General features: G+C 29.5%; 4 protein-coding genes and 1 non-coding gene across 5 annotated transcripts in view; 2 read left to right on the forward strand and 3 right to left on the reverse strand.

Moving 5' to 3' along the window:
* Nucleotides 1-500: 500 nt before the first annotated feature.
* On the reverse strand, nt 501-1,653 carry LOC115875946 (mitochondrial fission process protein 1). The gene is made up of 3 exons (XM_030891552.1): nt 1,510-1,653; nt 1,325-1,452; nt 501-1,086 (listed from the first exon to the last, which is right to left on the reverse strand). The coding sequence occupies exons 1-3, from the start codon at nt 1,559-1,561 to the stop codon at nt 802-804; spliced, it is 465 nt and encodes a 154-aa protein (XP_030747412.1). The 5' UTR covers nt 1,562-1,653; the 3' UTR covers nt 501-801.
* Nucleotides 1,654-1,948: 295 nt separating this feature from the next.
* Trnap-cgg lies at nt 1,949-2,020 on the forward strand. Its single transcript has one exon. It is a non-coding gene; the product is annotated as a tRNA-Pro (tRNA).
* A 448-nt stretch (nt 2,021-2,468) lies between these two features.
* On the reverse strand, nt 2,469-7,644 carry LOC115875942 (cell division control protein 45 homolog). The gene is made up of 10 exons (XM_030891546.1): nt 7,514-7,644; nt 6,980-7,339; nt 6,747-6,917; nt 6,549-6,684; nt 6,266-6,485; nt 6,003-6,207; nt 5,755-5,949; nt 5,074-5,273; nt 4,941-5,017; nt 2,469-2,759 (listed from the first exon to the last, which is right to left on the reverse strand). The coding sequence occupies exons 1-10, from the start codon at nt 7,562-7,564 to the stop codon at nt 2,695-2,697; spliced, it is 1,680 nt and encodes a 559-aa protein (XP_030747406.1). The 5' UTR covers nt 7,565-7,644; the 3' UTR covers nt 2,469-2,694.
* A 551-nt stretch (nt 7,645-8,195) lies between these two features.
* Nucleotides 8,196-12,347, forward strand: LOC115875945 (probable 18S rRNA (guanine-N(7))-methyltransferase). The gene is made up of 7 exons (XM_030891550.1): nt 8,196-8,369; nt 8,435-8,472; nt 8,527-8,705; nt 8,766-8,840; nt 8,923-9,041; nt 9,093-9,303; nt 11,975-12,347. The coding sequence occupies exons 1-7, from the start codon at nt 8,334-8,336 to the stop codon at nt 12,136-12,138; spliced, it is 822 nt and encodes a 273-aa protein (XP_030747410.1). The 5' UTR covers nt 8,196-8,333; the 3' UTR covers nt 12,139-12,347.
* Nucleotides 12,348-13,489: 1,142 nt separating this feature from the next.
* LOC115875947 (nucleoredoxin-like) overlaps nt 13,490-16,767 on the reverse strand; it is a 64,858-nt gene continuing 61,580 nt past the window's right edge. Inside the window, exons 8-9 of the mRNA XM_030891553.1 lie at nt 15,380-15,577; nt 13,490-13,907 (exon numbers count right to left, since the gene is read on the reverse strand). Coding sequence (XP_030747413.1) covers nt 13,723-13,907; nt 15,380-15,577 — 383 coding nt within the window. The 3' untranslated portion in view covers nt 13,490-13,722. The remainder of the gene's footprint in view (nt 13,908-15,379; nt 15,578-16,767) is intronic.

Consider the following 16,767-nt stretch of genomic DNA (forward strand, 5'->3'; position numbering starts at 1 on the left):
CTGAAAATATTTGCACTTATTTAAAACTCACCCTGTATATGACTTGGGCCAAGTACACCTGGATGCAGCCATATAAGTATACTTAAAGGGATGCTGTGCGTGTCTCACTTGTACGATGCTTTTATAGTGCCGTATTATCAAAAAAAGAACGGCGCGTCCAGTTGGCTTGGAGATGACGATCGTTCACATTCCCCATATAATTTTACATACAGAATTACAGCGATCTTCATTTCATAGCCATGGCTGCCGCCGTTTTTTTTCGATCAGACGGTATTTATTAACCAGGTATTCGTAACATCCAAGTAAGAAGGCTGGGTGCCAAATATTGGGTGCGAACTGTACTTGGTCCAAGTCTGAGGTCCAAGTACACTTGTACCGTGTCAACCTGCCTTCACAAATCCTTTTTTGGAGCAAAAACATCTTTTTTATCTCTAATTTCATATATAGCTATTTATTTGGAATGCTTGGTGTTATCGAAATAAAAATTGAAATGAACAGCTTTAAACAAAATATATTTTAAGTTCAATAATCACAGTGGATATAATAGATACCTAATACATAGGTATATCTATATTATGTAGTTACTTTTGAGCCTATACTATAGGGTGTATCTGGTGATTTGACTGAAATTCTCAAGAACTTATAAATGCTTATGAGTTTCTTTTCTATACAAGCACTCTATAACAATTTGATTTGTGTAAAAAACATAGAAATAGCAGAGGAAATAGTCAACACATCTATACAACGCTCTATTTATACCTACTATAAAACAAATCTACTATCATTAACAATTTAACAATACTACTTAGGTTGTACTTTTCGTAAACTCTCATCCAAAACAAAATCTACAAACTTATCAATTGGTTTAATAATAAAAGGTATTGCAGATAATCCTATTGCCGTTACTAACCACCTACGGCTATTTTTAGGCAGCATATTCGATTTTTTAAAGGTATAGTTACAAACTGCACAAATTCTATTTATGGTAAATCCTGGAATTATTACCGACGCCAGCAGTTGCCAGATTAACGTATCCGTTGTGGTAAAAGCCACTCTAGCTTTATGATTTTTTTCATTTTGATTTACCTAAAATACCAGAAAACGAAATTACGGGTTGCATACATTACGAAAAATCTGATTACGTAAGAGAGGATTGCACATACTTCAAAAGTGCCATCTTTTTTTAATACACGATTTAGCAAAAAACAGATTAGCGTAAGTAATTTACATCTATGGGGCTACTAGTTTAAGGATATTTAAATTTTGAATGTTACATGTTTTCTTTTCTTTATACTGTGTTTATACCAATTATTATTTTTTATACCTTGTATGATTCAATGCTTTTGTCGGCAGTGTCAGCTAGAACGTACATGGTCGCAATTCCATACGTTAAGTTTACCCATTTAGTTCCTATAATAGATCTGAAAGCTTCGCCTACCTCGTTTGTATAGCCTAAAACAAACGTGAAGCGTCCTTTTAAATAATTCATTCCTTTTGATTTATTCATACCTAAATATCGAACGGGAGTATCTCTGTATAAATCATTCTTTTTCGTTTCCATTTTCCTACAATCTCTAAAGTTGTATTCTGACAGGCAACTTTTGGTTTAGAAGAAAAGGCCAAAAAGGAAAGCAGAATCAGGTAGATTTGAAGTTATATTTTTTGTTTTGTTTTTATCTATGAAGTAAGATAAATGAATAAAAATCTTGCGCATATACAATAGTTACATTTCTACTGTTTGTAATAGTATATCTTTTCATTTCAATTCCACATAGTTGAAAGGTTTATTAAAAAGTTAATCAAACACGTGATTATTTCAATTAATTTCGTTTAGGTTTCTACATAAACATGTGGCGTAGATATTACTTAAAAAAATTCACAATTTAACAAAAATAAAGAAATGTTGATTCTTATTAGTTATGTATTTATTAAACTTACCTTCTACAGCGGCCTGTTGGTCTAGGGGTATGATTCTCGCTTCGGGTGCGAGAGGTCCCGGGTTCAAATCCCGGACAGGCCCGTCTTAACTTTTTTATTTTTTTTTTATTCTTACAGGGTACTTATGCCCTTTGTTTAAACGTAATATGTTCATAAAATTACAAAAAAATTATGAACATAGTGACTGTATAGTAGAGTGCACAAAAAAATATTTTTTTAGTTGTCTTGAAAATATCGTTCAGGATGATGATCTGAAAGTTATTGAAGGTTAAAGTTCAACTTCAAATCTGATATTATGATAACTTGGACAGTTTTTTTTATATTTTTATATATTCTATTAATATTTTAAAAGATCATATTTTATATTTTTGTGCCATTATTTCGTGGCAAATATTTTTTTTTCATCATCTTGAAAAATATTTTTATTTTGTTAACTAAAAAGAAAAAAAAAATTTGGTGCACTCTACTGAATACCTAAACCCAGTTTAAAAAATTCAATTAAAATAAAACTAATAAAATATAAAAACAATGTTTTATTACTGATCTTTCTAGCTTAAAATTATTTTGTACATTTAGTTAAAATTATTTACAGTGATTTTTCAGTACTATTTACTAAATTTAATTATTTTATTATTTGATTGTCAAATTAATCAAATAATATATTAATAAAATTAATATTTCTTGAGTGACAAATTCCTACAGAATTGTTTCATATTTAATATCTTTAAAAAAATCTATTACAATCTAAAAAATAAATTAATTTAGTAATGCAGCCAGTGCATCAAAAAATCGGGTTCTGTCTTTTGAATATATTTCAATATCTACAACAAAAAATAAGTTACACATTGAATAATTTTTAAAAAACTGCGTCAGCGATGGCTATGAAATGAAGATCGCTGTCATTTTATATGTAAATTTATATGGGAAATATCACTGATCGTCATTTCATAGCTATGATCTAACGCCGTTTTTATTCGATCATACGGTATCTTTGATATACAGGGCGTTTCAAAAAACATGTGCCCTCTCTCGTGGAGAGATTCCTCACGTAAAAATAAGATTTATTTGTCATATCAACATAGGTCCAATTCTGCTTTTTTTTTTGTAGCTACAGGGTGTTAAAGTCTTAATAATTTTTCGATTTATAATTTTCTTCCAAGTACTTTTAGTGATTCAAATGAAATTTTGAGGATAAAAGTGCCGATGTTGAGGCTAAAAAACTGTCGATAAATTCATCTGGGACGTGCATATTCGTTATCATTGTAATATTTTTCAGGAAAAAACATGTGCGCCACTGATTTTTCTATTTGATATCAAAATTGTCGTTTAATGTCAATTAAAAGTTATCTCTTGATTTTTGGTCGAATTCGGCCTCATTGATGAGATAAACGCATTTTATTAATCACAATTCATAAAATTAAAATAAAATTAATAAATTATAAATAAGTGTAAATATTTTTAGGGGTAGTACATTTTGACCCGAAACACGATTATGAGGTTTTTTTTCGCGACAAAACTTGAAAATTTTGTTTTTTTTTAAAAATTTGAATTTTTTTTAGTTTTTAGTTAAAAAACATAATTTGTTGATAATATGGCAACATAGGTAGTAGATTAAATTTACAAGAAAGAAAATCCAGAAAAGATCCAGATTGGTTCTCAAAATTTTAGCAAAAAATCATTTTTTCGGAAATTTTCAAAGTGAATTATCTCGGTTATTTTGGATTTATTTGAAAAACGGTGAAGAGAAAATATGTTTCTTTTATCGAGAACTACCACCCCTCAAAATATTTGCACTCATTTAAAACTCACCCTGTATATTTTACTTAATTTATTATTAAATATTATTACTATTAGTCCAACCTACAGCAATTTCAAATAAAAAATAATGGTATTTAAGGTAATTACAAAACACCTAATTTTAAAAAGTTTTAACATCCTGTCACTCTAAAACTATGCATTTCCATATCCATGTTTCATTATATAGAAACTTTTTTTCATATTTTTTGATGAGGAATCAATGAGTACTTATTTAAAACTTTCGCAAGTTAATGATATTAAATTTTTTTAAAGGTTACTATATATTACACTTGGATGAAGGAAAATTAATCAAATTGCGTTTATCTCATCAAGGAGGCCAAAACCGACAAAATATCAAGAGACAAGTTTCAATCGGCATTAAACTGCTTACACTATTTCGCAAACAAGAGAAAAAAAATCAGTGGCGCACATGCTTTTTATAGAAAAATATTCCAGTGATAATCCATATGCACGTTCCTGGTGAATATGTATGTGTGAAAATATGTCGCATTGGAAGAAAATTATAATAAATCGAAAAAATATAGACTTTAACACCCTGTAGCTACGAAACAAAGCAGAATCGGACCAATGTTGTTATGAGAAATAAACCTTATTTTTAAATTAGGAATCTCCCCTCGAGAGATGGTACATGTTTTTGAAAAACCCTGTACATTTTGACTTATACAGGGTCGCTGATATGTATGGAAACGGTCGATTATTCGGTAAAATATAAGAGGTACCGCAAAAAGTTAAATATAAAAGTTATATAGGGTTTTTAAATATCTATTAGCGGGTAATAAATTTAGTATTTAGTATTTTTTCTTTAAAGTATTATATCTTTATAGTATTTAAGGGTCGGTCATAAAGTCGTGGCACATCAAAGTTTCATTTTTTTAAATGAAACCCCTGTATATTATTGCATATTTCGGTTCGGTTGGTTGTGTGTATCTCGAGTTTTGCTTAGAAACTGAAGGAAGAACCGAAATATACAATAATATACAGGGGGTTTCATTAAAAAAAATGAAACTTTGATGTGCCACGAGTTTATGACCGATCCTGTATACTTAAATTTATTACTTGCTAATAGCTATTTAAAAACCCTATAACTTTTATATTTAACTTTTTGCGGTACCTCTTATATTTTACCGAATAATCGACCGTTCCCATATATATCAGCGACCCTGTATAGTTTTTATGTCACTTACATGATGTATCAAAATAATCACAGTTGGCTTCACAATTCATTTTTTCAGCTGCCTGTTCGAATGCCTTACCGAAAAAACTAAAAGTATAATATAAAATTGAATGTATTATTCCAGACAAAAATGTTTAACCTACTTTCTAGGTGAGGTTTCACAGACTGGAGGAATACCAATTAAAATGCAGGTACCATTTTCTATATTTTTTGGTACCGATATTATTAGAGGCAAGGTTGAGGCTTTCTTATTTCTGGACATACTAACGTAAGCTTTCAAAACAAACTGACTTAGTAATAATAATATATGCTGATGAGAAAACATATACCAGTCTAAACAACCCTAAAACAAGAATTATAATATTTAAATGATCAAAACACCATATTATCGAAAACAGGTGCCAAGTTACCTTACAAATACCGATCGATGACATAATATAAGAAAAATTATTTGGCGAATGCCATCAATTGACATTCCTAACATGACGTCATTCCGTCTTTCTTTTTTATTATACAGTATTCTCCAATTTCAAACAATATTCAATTAAGTCTGTATCAAACAGAAACTACCTTATAATCGAAAAAAAAAACGGCGTCCAGTTGGCTTGGAAATGACGATTGATGACATGCTCCATATAATTTTACATGTAAAATGACAGTGATCTTCATTTCATAGCCATCGCTGACGCTGTTTTTTTATCATGTTGTATATTTATTATTGGATTCAACCAAAAAAAAAAAATAGAGCTATTGTACATAATAAAAATATTTTTTACATGAACTATATTGTATTGATATAAAAATACTATTTTAGGGAATCTTACTTCTTGAACTATATAGTAAACAAATGGTCCTGCATTAATTATTTGCTTCATATCTAAGGCATTTTGTACTGTTTTAAATAGGGACTTGGCTACAATTTTTGCTTTCTCAATTGCATTATCAATTATTTCCTTTTTATTTCTTGAAAGACAATCTAGAGCCAGGTTGAAAAGTTCTTCAGGTTTTTTATCTCTTGGCTAAAATATTATATTGTAATAAATGTTATTTTTAAAATCACTGTTACACTTACTGATGCTTCTAAAATAGCAATTAATGCAAATACAATATCCGATGCACAATATTTATGCTGATAACCATATTGCAATATAAAGGAAGTAAATTCTATATCTTGCAACCCATATTTCTCTGATAATTTCTCTAGGGAACTATGAAACTCCTTCCTCAACTGCAAGTCCATTGATTTAAAATGTTGCCTACTTTGTGCCAAAGGTAAACTGACATAAAATGCATGTGTTTTAAAATTTAAGAAAAATAAATTATAGATGATTTTACCCCATGTCCGCCAATAGTTCATGAATTTTCTTGTCACCTTTTAATGTCCAGAGCTTCATTCTTATAGCAGTGAACATTGAATATTTCAAACTGTGCTCTACAGTCCAATGTCTATATAATGTTAACCTTAAATCTTTTTCAAATAAAATTTTTAGTGATGTTAAGACATCTGTATCATTACTTTTGTGTTGTAGTCTTGTACAGTGTGCTCTTAAGGCTTCTAAAAATTATGTTATGGTATACATATACAATTAGAAATATAAACAATTATGTTTTATGTTACCCATTTCTAAAATATACTGTGTATGTTCAATTTTTCCAAAAATTAATTGTTCTGTTAATGCTATTATAGCTAACCATAGTAAATCTTTATCTTCTTTGTTTAATTTCCATGCATATTCGAACATAAATATAGCACTCTGAAATAAATAATTTATTAATAATTTACATGTACATCATCTAGTTCCATGTTAGCACATACAGCTCTAGCATAATATGTGAACTGAGAGTATTCGAACAATAATTTGTTTCGGTTTTCCTCCCACAGTCTGTTCTCTCTTCTTTTCAATATTGCCTCTTCTCCTAGCCTTCTCCTTTTTGATGCTCGACCTTCATTGTCACTATCACTATCAGACTCATTTTCTGATTCGGACTGAAAATATTTTTATGTATATCCCTTTTTCTTTCCACACTTTTGTTATTCTTTATACATACTTGATCTCGAAATATATCATTGAATTCAGGTACTAATGCATCTTCTTCTGGTCTTGTCAATAGTCTTACTTGATCTGTAGAATAAATATTACATACATCTATTGGTCTATGGCTATCCAAAATAAAGAAAACTTTCTCTTCTTCGGGTTCAAGTTCCTCAACTATATCTATTGTTCCTCCACAATTTAATAAAATAAAATATTGTACATCCTCACAATTTTCAACATAAGCACGTTTTAGGTCTTCAAGTCTTTGTATAACAGCAACTGTGTATAGTATGTTACGATATTTTAAAAGCGATTGTAATATTTTGCAGGCACATATACTGTCAATATCATAATGAACCATTAAAAACACTCTCTAAAAATTAAATTTCAGTTTCTTCAATTCAAGAAAAATGAATAAGCACTATTAAATTAACAGTAAATTATAGACATCATAATAATAAATAATAGCATAATAGGTAAATAGTAAATAATGTAAATGAACACTAATAGAATCATAAAGGACATACTTATATAGAATAATACTTACTTTTCCGGCTAAAAATTCATAGAAATCTGTTTTAAAATCCTCTACAAACATTATAAGGTCATAAATTTATTTTAACCATATTTATTATAACCTGCATCAAAATATTCCAACCGCCAAAAACCGTTTGAAAGTTACTGAAAGTCAAAAGTCAAATGATGTTGTCAAATAAATGGTCAAAATTTTTAAAGATTTGAACTACTTTATGAGCAGGGTTGACATATAAGCAACTATCATGAGACATGAGAACTAAAAGCTCTAACTTTTAAATAAGATTTTAAAATAAGCACGTACTAATTATTTTAGCAAAAAGTAATGGTATAGTGATAGTTACAGAATATTTCAGTATCAAAATTCAAAAAGATAGTAATGCTACTGTATTGATTTTGTTCCATTACCTTGTGCCAGCTTGAGCTTCACTGTATTTTCAGGTCTGGCTTTAATACGAAGGCTGAAATACTTTTTAAGCCCTCCATAGGCTTATTGGTTATTATGGCATTCTTGAATTTGAGTAACATATAAAAATGATCTCTATCTTCAGCAGAGCACCACAGAGAAAAATTATTTACCATGCAATCATTAGAAACTGGAAACCATAGAATAACTAACTGAAACTAGCTGGAAACCATAGCTGGAAACCATGTGGAAACATATGGGAAACATGCCATGGAAACATGCCTTTGAAGTGACAAGAGGGGAATGACACATAAACACATGTTAAATGTTAATCAATTTTGAGGCTATGTTATTTATTATGGTTGTAGGAATTAAAAAATTATTATTATTTAACAGAAAATAAAACAATATTAATTTATTATTAATCATGTCACGACCAGAACATTTGGCGCCCCCTGAAATTGTGAGTTTTGTATTATATTTTATATAATTAAATCGGAAGTGTAACTATTTTTAATTGTATTTTAGTTTTACAACGAAAATGAGGCCAAGAAATATACCCAGAAGTAGGTTTATCTTAATAATTTCAGGTAGACAATTTAACATTAAGCATGTTTTAGTACTCGTATTATGGAAATTCAAGAACAAATGACAGCAAGGGCTCTAGAGTTATTGTTACTATCCGATGATATTCCAAGTTTAATATTGGATATAGGATGTGGTTCAGGACTTAGCGGAAGCGTATTAGAGGAAAACGGCCACCAGTGGGTAGGAATTGATATATCAACAGCTATGTTAGGTATGTATATAATATGAGAATTAGGGAAAAAATAATTTACTTATTAAATTTATTCTGAAGATGTAGCCCAAGATAGGGAAGTTGAAGGTGACTTGTTATTAGCAGATATGGGTCAAGGATGTCCATTTAGAGCTGGTCAGTAAACCATAAGCATAAATATCTTAATCGACCTGGTTAAACTAAATTTGAAGTTTTACATTTTTCTGATAATTTATAGGTGCATTTGATGGTGCAATTTCAATATCAGCCTTACAGTGGTTATGTAATGCTGATAAATCACATCACAAACCTGTCAAGAGGCTGTACAAATTTTTTAGTACATTATATGCTTGTTTGGTAAGTACGAATTTTACTTTACATAATACAATATTGAAAAAAAATCTTTAGAGTAGGTCGGCTAGAGCTGTGTTGCAATTTTATCCTGAGAATGGGGAGCAAATGGAACTAGTAACAGCCCAAGCAATGAAAGCAGGCTTCTATGGGGGTATTGTGGTAGATTATCCAAATTCGACAAAAGCAAAGAAATTCTTTTTAGTCTTGATGACTGGTGGTAATGTACCTTTACCAAAAGGTCTAGACAGTGAAAGGTCATCAGAAGGTAGGTTGAAGACAAGGTTAAAGTTAATGTTTAATAAAGAAATTACATATATATATATATATATATATATATATATATATATATATATATATATATATATATATTAAGTAATTTGATATTATTAAGTATATTCATTTATGAATTTTGTTATAAACTAGAGTTTTAGATCTACAAGGTTTTTTTAAAAAATATGTGTCATCTCTCGTGGGGAGATTCCTCATCTAAAAATAAGATATATTTTTCATATTAACATAGGTCCAATTTTGCTTTGTTTTGTAGTTACAGGGGGGTAAAGTCTTTTTTTTATTTATCATAATTTTCTTCAAAGCTCCTAAAGCAATTTTAATTTGAATGACATTTTGGGTGTAGAAGTTACTTTAAGTATTACATAATTTAATGCTAAAAAAGTGCTGGCAAATTCATCAGGGATGTGCATATGGGTTATCATTGGAATATTAAAGAAATGTGTGCCACTGACTCTTTTCCTCTTGTCTTGAATTGTGTGGGCTGTTTTATGTTGATTAAACGTTGTCTCTTGATATTTTGATGAAATAAATGCAGTTTATTTCATCAAAATATCAAGAGAAATCAACTGAAGGCCTAATTTAATTTACTTTATAAATAAAGTATTTGTCTAAATTTCGCTACTAAAAAAAAAACGTTCAAATAAAAGTTGTAGAGAGGCGACTGTGATACGTTGGGGTGATACGAGATAGGGTGGCTAGAAGCTATGGCACAGCTTTTATTGAAACATTTTTTTCAAAGTCCTTACCGTTTCTTTGAAATTTAAAAAAAAATCCACTTTATTTATATTTTTCAACTTTTCTCGGGGGTAAATTTAAAAGAATGAATTGAAATTTATAATTTTCTGAGCAAATTGAAAACAAGATTTAAATATATGAATTTTTCATATCTCAAGACTATCATCCCCTAGCTTCTAGACACCCTCACTAATCACTAAAATTTTGTATATATTTTTATGTAAAATTTGACGCTCTACAACTTTTATTGGAACTTTTCTTTTTTTATTCCTTACAGTTTCTCCGAAATTCCTTCTGTGAATTAAAAAAATCAGTTCGCTTTTCGGATCTTTTAAAGTAACTTATATCAAAAATTCAAGTTTTTACTAAAACTTCGTATTTGAAGGCCTATTTTCTTGGACTAGTAAGCGTTTATAATACTAAAAAAAAACGAAATCAACTGATTAGGGAATGCAATCCCGCCCCAAAATCCCAATCCCGCAAACCCGCGGGATTAAAGCAATCAATACCGCTGATCCGCAAAATTGCGAGATTGTAAACAATAAATGCTCTTCTTTTCTCTGTCCGATTTTGGGATGAGGTTTGGACCAGGTTTTAGACGCATCGATTGTGATTAAGATGCTATGTGGTTTTCGAAAATATATTTAGCGAATTCTCGTATACAGAGTGTTTTATAATAGTGTACAAATTTGGTCAAAAATTTTCTTTACCGAAAATTTACAATTTTTGAAAAATCGAAATTTTAACTATGTACGACTAATCTGTATTGAAATTAGAAAAAACAATTTGGTTTTTTTTTTAAATTTTTTGTTTTAAGGAAAATACGAGTTTTTTTTCGAAAAATATCCATTTATAGTCATATTTTTGGTCCTAAATGGTACAAAAGGCATTGTACATTTTGCATAGGCCCACAATATACTGATATAGCGTGTATCTTAAACTGGCTGAACAGAAATTTGGACCGATGTATACAGGGCGTTCAAAAAATATATTTAATATTAAATAAACTTAAATTTTATTATAATTTATCTACTTATTTTATAAATAAAAGTATTATTCTGATGTTGAAGGTTTTTTTTTCAATTTGTGTTAGTTATCTGCTTTTAGATACACTCTATATCAATAATTTTTTGGCATATGCAGAATGTGCAAAGCTTTTTGTACCATTTAGGACCATCGTATGACTAAAAATGCATATTTTTCGAGAAAACGTCGTATTTTCCTTAAAAAAAAATAATAAAAAACCATAAACCGATCAAATTGTTTTTTCTAATTTCAGTAGTTCATTTTTTTAGTTGTACTTGGTAAAAATTTCGATTTTTTAAAAACTGTAAATTTGCGGTAAAAAAGATTCTTGGCCAAATTTTCACACTCTTATAAAACACCCTGTATACGAGAATTCGCTAAATATATTTTCGAAAATCACATAGTATCTTAATCACAATAGACGCATCTAAAACGTGGTCCAAACCGCATCCCAAAATCTTTTTTAGTTCAAGAGATATTCAACTTAAATTTACCCTAAAATTTTGCTTGTCCCGATAATTATGTCCGGCAGTTTATTTAACGAAATTGTCCACAAGTACTAGTTAAACGCTTTTCTTCACTTTCACGTCACGCCAGAAAGAAATCTAATAACTAACCTGTTTGTTTCACTTATTTTTAATGGCCAAGCCGTAAGGGGAATCCCCTGGTGTCGATCCCGCACGGTAAATCCCGCAAATTTGATCCCGCGGAAATACAGAGGGATCCCGCATTTGCGGGATCCAGCATTTGCGGGATTGTATTCCCTACAACTGATAGATTTATAGGCCTATTTAACATAAATACAAATTGATGTTGCATTTTTCTGTCTTACTAAATCCTATTTTATTCTCAACTAATAATATAATAATTTTATGTATCTATAGGTATAGATTACTCTAGGAGAGGGAAAATAAAACCCCAAAGAGGTCAGTCGTTAAAAAGTGTCAAATCATGGATACAAGATAAGAAAGAGAGAAGGCGCAAACAAGGGAAAAATGTAAGGCCAGATTCAAAGTATACAGGGAGAAAAAGGAGTGGAAGATTTTAATAGGGATTATTTTTTTTACTGTGTAATATATATGTTATGGAAAAGTAAAAGTCAATTTTTCTAATTCAATTATTCTACATTTTTTATTATACTTACGCAACAACATACAATTACAAAACTTTACAACGACCTTAATGTTTTTTCTACTCAACAGTTTTCGAACATGCAAATTTTGTACAGGTATAGAAATAAAGACTTATTTATGTTTCTATATGATTTTAACATGAATAATAGTAATTACAATATTACAATATCATAATATGTATAGAAAATACTATATACTATTATTATTCTACAGCATATAGGGCATAAGGTTGCAGTTATAGAACAAGCAATGAATTTAAATTGTACTGTTTCATCGCATTTAAAATAATACAATTAATTATTGTTGGAAGTGATAATTAAGTTTAATTCGACAATTTTGTTTGAGGGTGTGTAAGCGTGTTTACAATTTTTTATTTAGTACTTCTACAAATCTGTACCCCAGAAATTGAAATGATTTTTTAGGGATACAAACTTGGATAATTTGAATGAAATTGACTAAATTAAACAAAATTTTCTTTAAATCAATTGTTCTGTAACTATAACATTTTAGAACCTATTTTAACGAAGTAAAAACATTTTTTCATCTAAAAATTTAACTAATTACACATTGTTGATAAAAAATATCATACAATCAACTGAAGTAAGATATTAAGTAGGTACTGAAAAGTAAACTTTTAAAAAATGTCTATCACATGTTAAATTATTTATATCTCTTTGGCAACTATACAGATCTGAGAAAAAAACTGTCTATATGGACTCACGGAATTAGTAATAATATTATAAAGTACAGGGTGTTTGAATTAGTGAAGAAAAATACATTTTGTTTGGATTGGCGCAATATTATATATTTGTGCCACACAATAATAACAAAGATAATAACATATTTTATTATTGTTAGTTTAAAAAAAATTGGCGCCAGGAGGCACGTATAGCCGCCCATACTAAAATATGTTAATAAAAAGTTGGTAGACAGTTCTTTTAGTTTCAAAGTAAAGGAATTTTTCCAATTTTGGTCCGCGGTTATTTCCACTATCCGCCACCTGGGGTCGCGTCCGATGGGAGTTTGGAGTTCTCCACACGGATTTTCTCAAAAATGGACCACGGAAACACGGAATATCTCAAAAACTGCGACTTTGACTGATTTTGATGTTATTACAAATTTTGTTGCAAATATTATTCCTAATCTTAAATTGAAAACCGCGTTTCGCTAGCTACTGTAATTTTGGAGTTACGATTTTTTAAAATTTTTAACCCCCTCCCATATCCCCTTACCAACCCCCAACCTCCACCAAAAACTAATGGATTCTCGGGTGCCACAGTATTTTTGTGCCAAATTTGGTTAAAATCGGTTTAGCGGTTTTTGAGTTATCGTGTTAATCTTAGATCTGTTTAGTTAAGCCAATTAGATACGAAATGTAGGTATGGTCTGTCCGACGAAAGGATGCATGACAGTGACAGTTGGGTCTGTCATTTTTGTGAACACGTAAATAGTATTTATATTCCCTGACTCGTTGGACAGACTCAAGAGATATTGATATATTACAAATTTTCAGCGTTTTCGACGCCAACATCATGAATAGCTTTAAATTCGAGGTCGTTATCTTGAAACTTTCTGACAAAATCGTTTACACTTTCTGTTGTTATTTCTATACCATATTCCATAGTAGCGAATCTCCTGTTTGGTATATCCAAGGCTACTAGTAGGGGTACCACGTCGTCTAAGCCTATAATAATAATAATAATCGGTCTATTAAATTTATACAGGGACCGGCAATAGTGCGTTGGGCATCTGTAGCTCCTAGAATAAAAAATTTGGGAATTTTGTTTAAGTGCAAACCTAAAGTATGTATGTGGATGTATTTCAGAAAAATATTTTAACTTCTATAGGGCGACTCAAAAAAGTGTGAGTAGAACGGAATGATTTGTTTTAAATGGAACACCCTGTATATTATTGCATTTTTGGCTTCTTTTCTGATCACTTTACATAATCCTAAAATATGAGTAAATATTTTTCAATAGTTTCAGATATATTAATAAATAAATAAAATATATATTTTCCAACCTTCACTAAAAAAAATATTATAAATACAAGAACCTGTCCTGAAATCAAAACTATATGAGGTATTTACTTTAGATGGTCTGTACTTACTTTGCTATAAATATCGTAATCTTAAATCATACAGTATGTTCAAAATTCTACGTCAAACCTTCTAAAATATGAAATAATTTTTCTTTGTTTTTTTTTAAATGGAACACCTTGTATACTAATTTTTTATTAGATGGAGAATTAAAAAATGAACATTTTTTGTATTTAAAATATTTCAAAATTTTTAATGGTTTCACAGATATACGCAGTATTATTTCATATACTCTCTCTCAACGCTAAAATACCAGTGAAAAATCATTGAGTGGCTTTTGGTTTTGATAAAAATTTACTGTGGAAAATGCCATATGAAATATAAAACCGCGATAATCTGCGAAACTGTTAACAATTTTGAAATACTCTAAACAGAAAAAATGTTTATTTTCTAATTCTCCATCCATTGAAAAAATAATATACACGTGTTCCGTTTGAGAAAACGAAGAAAAATTATTTTATATAATAAAAAGTTTGACGTAGAATTTTGAGCATCCTATATGATTTACGATACCAATATTTATAGGAAAGTAAGTGCAGACCATCTATAGTAAATAGGTACCTAATATAGTTTTGATTTCAGGACAGTTCTTGTATTTTTAATATTTTTTTAATGATGGCTGAAAATTATATATTTTTTATTTATTGATTAATATCTCTGAAACTATCGAAATATATTTAAAAAAATATATATTTTTTTATATTTCTTAGGATTATGTAAAATGTAAAGTGATCTGAAGGGAAGCCAAAAATGCAATAATATACAGGGTGTTCCATTTAAAAAAATCATCCCGATCCACTCACACTTTTTTGAGCCATACTACAGAAGTTAAAATATTTTCCTGAAATACATCCTTGTACATACTTTAGGTTTGAACTTAAAAAAAATTCAAGTTTTTTATTCCAGTAGCTACAGATGCCCGACTCACTATTACCGGACCATGTATAAAATAAAAATATATACACCTAAAATAGTCTTCACACTTTTGGTGAAGTGTATTTACAAAAAAAGTTCAAAATAAAAAAGTAAACCTATCTATAAGGCTATAAGTATGTTACCTATGAGGTCTCGTAAAATATCTGTTGATTCGCTATCTGTACCCACTAGAAATTGAAGAAAATAGTCATCTTGATTGCACATGGAAAATAGCCGATCTTCGAATATGGATGCGAAATTTATGTTGTTTATTTTATAATAATTATTTGCAGCTGGTATCAGTACCGATTCGGCAAATTGAAGCTCGGTTTCCTCTGTATCTATAATAATAAACAAAAATTAATTGCGCTAATACCAATACTACTGTCTTGTTGATTGTTTGCACGTACAATATGATCGGAAAAAACCTACGAACTGAAGATCGCTATCATTTTATATGTAAAAAAATTATATTGGGAATGTCATTGATCGTCATTTCCAAGCCAACTGGAGGCTGTTTTTTCGTTCATACAGTGTATATACAGGATGTCCCAGAAATAAGTGTAAGTATTTTAAGGGGTGGTAGATCTCGATAAAAGAAACATATTTTCTCTTTATCGTTTTTCAAATAAGTCCAAAATAACGGAGTTATTTTACTTGAAAATTTCCAAAAATAATATCTGAAAATTTCCAAAAAAATGACTTTGCTAAAATTTTGAAAACCAGTGGATCTTTTCTGGGTTTTCTTTCTTGTAAATTTAATCTACAACCTATGTTGCCATATTATCAAGGAATTATGTTTTTTAACTAAAAACAAAAAAAAATTCTCAAAAAAAACTGAAAAAATATGACTGATCATTGATTTAAATTTAAAAGTGAGCATATTAAAAACCGAATTAATAGGTATTATTTAATATGGATAGGAATGCTTGTAATTTTAAATTTTATTATGAAAAAAACTGCATAGGCTTGGTGCATTCTCCGCCGGTGCCTGCCACTATCGGAGAATATCGTAAACAACTAGTATATACAAATACACGAGTTTAAATAGCGAGTATACGAAAAATTTATTATATATTTATTCTAAAAAGTGTTAGGAAGTATAATTTGTGAAAATAAAAATTAAATATTTTGATATCTTCAGAATGTCTAACTTGTATTATAATTTGTTATTATTAAAAGACTTTACAATTTTGAAAGATGTTCATAAAAGATATAATCACTGGTCGATTAACAAAAGTATACCATTAATATTGCACAAATTATATTTTATCCTCTCATAGTATATGTCTATTTAATTTTTTGATTATGTAACGAGCACTTTTTTACTCACTTGTTTCGTCGAACTGCTTAAATCCATTTTTGCTTTTGATCAAATCGGTGTGAGAAACTAGGAAGCTATAAAATGTTGTTTCGGGAGTGTTCAATATCCAACAAAGTTGAGTTATTGAATGTTATTGCACCCAACAACGCCTTAATTACGCTTTCCTTTACGCGTTAACATTTTTTCGGAAATTTTATTAACATTTGA

This window comes from Sitophilus oryzae, unplaced genomic scaffold (genome assembly GCF_002938485.1).
Source record: "Sitophilus oryzae breed Bouriz unplaced genomic scaffold, Soryzae_2.0 scaffold_1396_pilon_pilon, whole genome shotgun sequence".
Lineage (NCBI taxonomy): Eukaryota > Metazoa > Arthropoda > Insecta > Coleoptera > Curculionidae > Sitophilus > Sitophilus oryzae.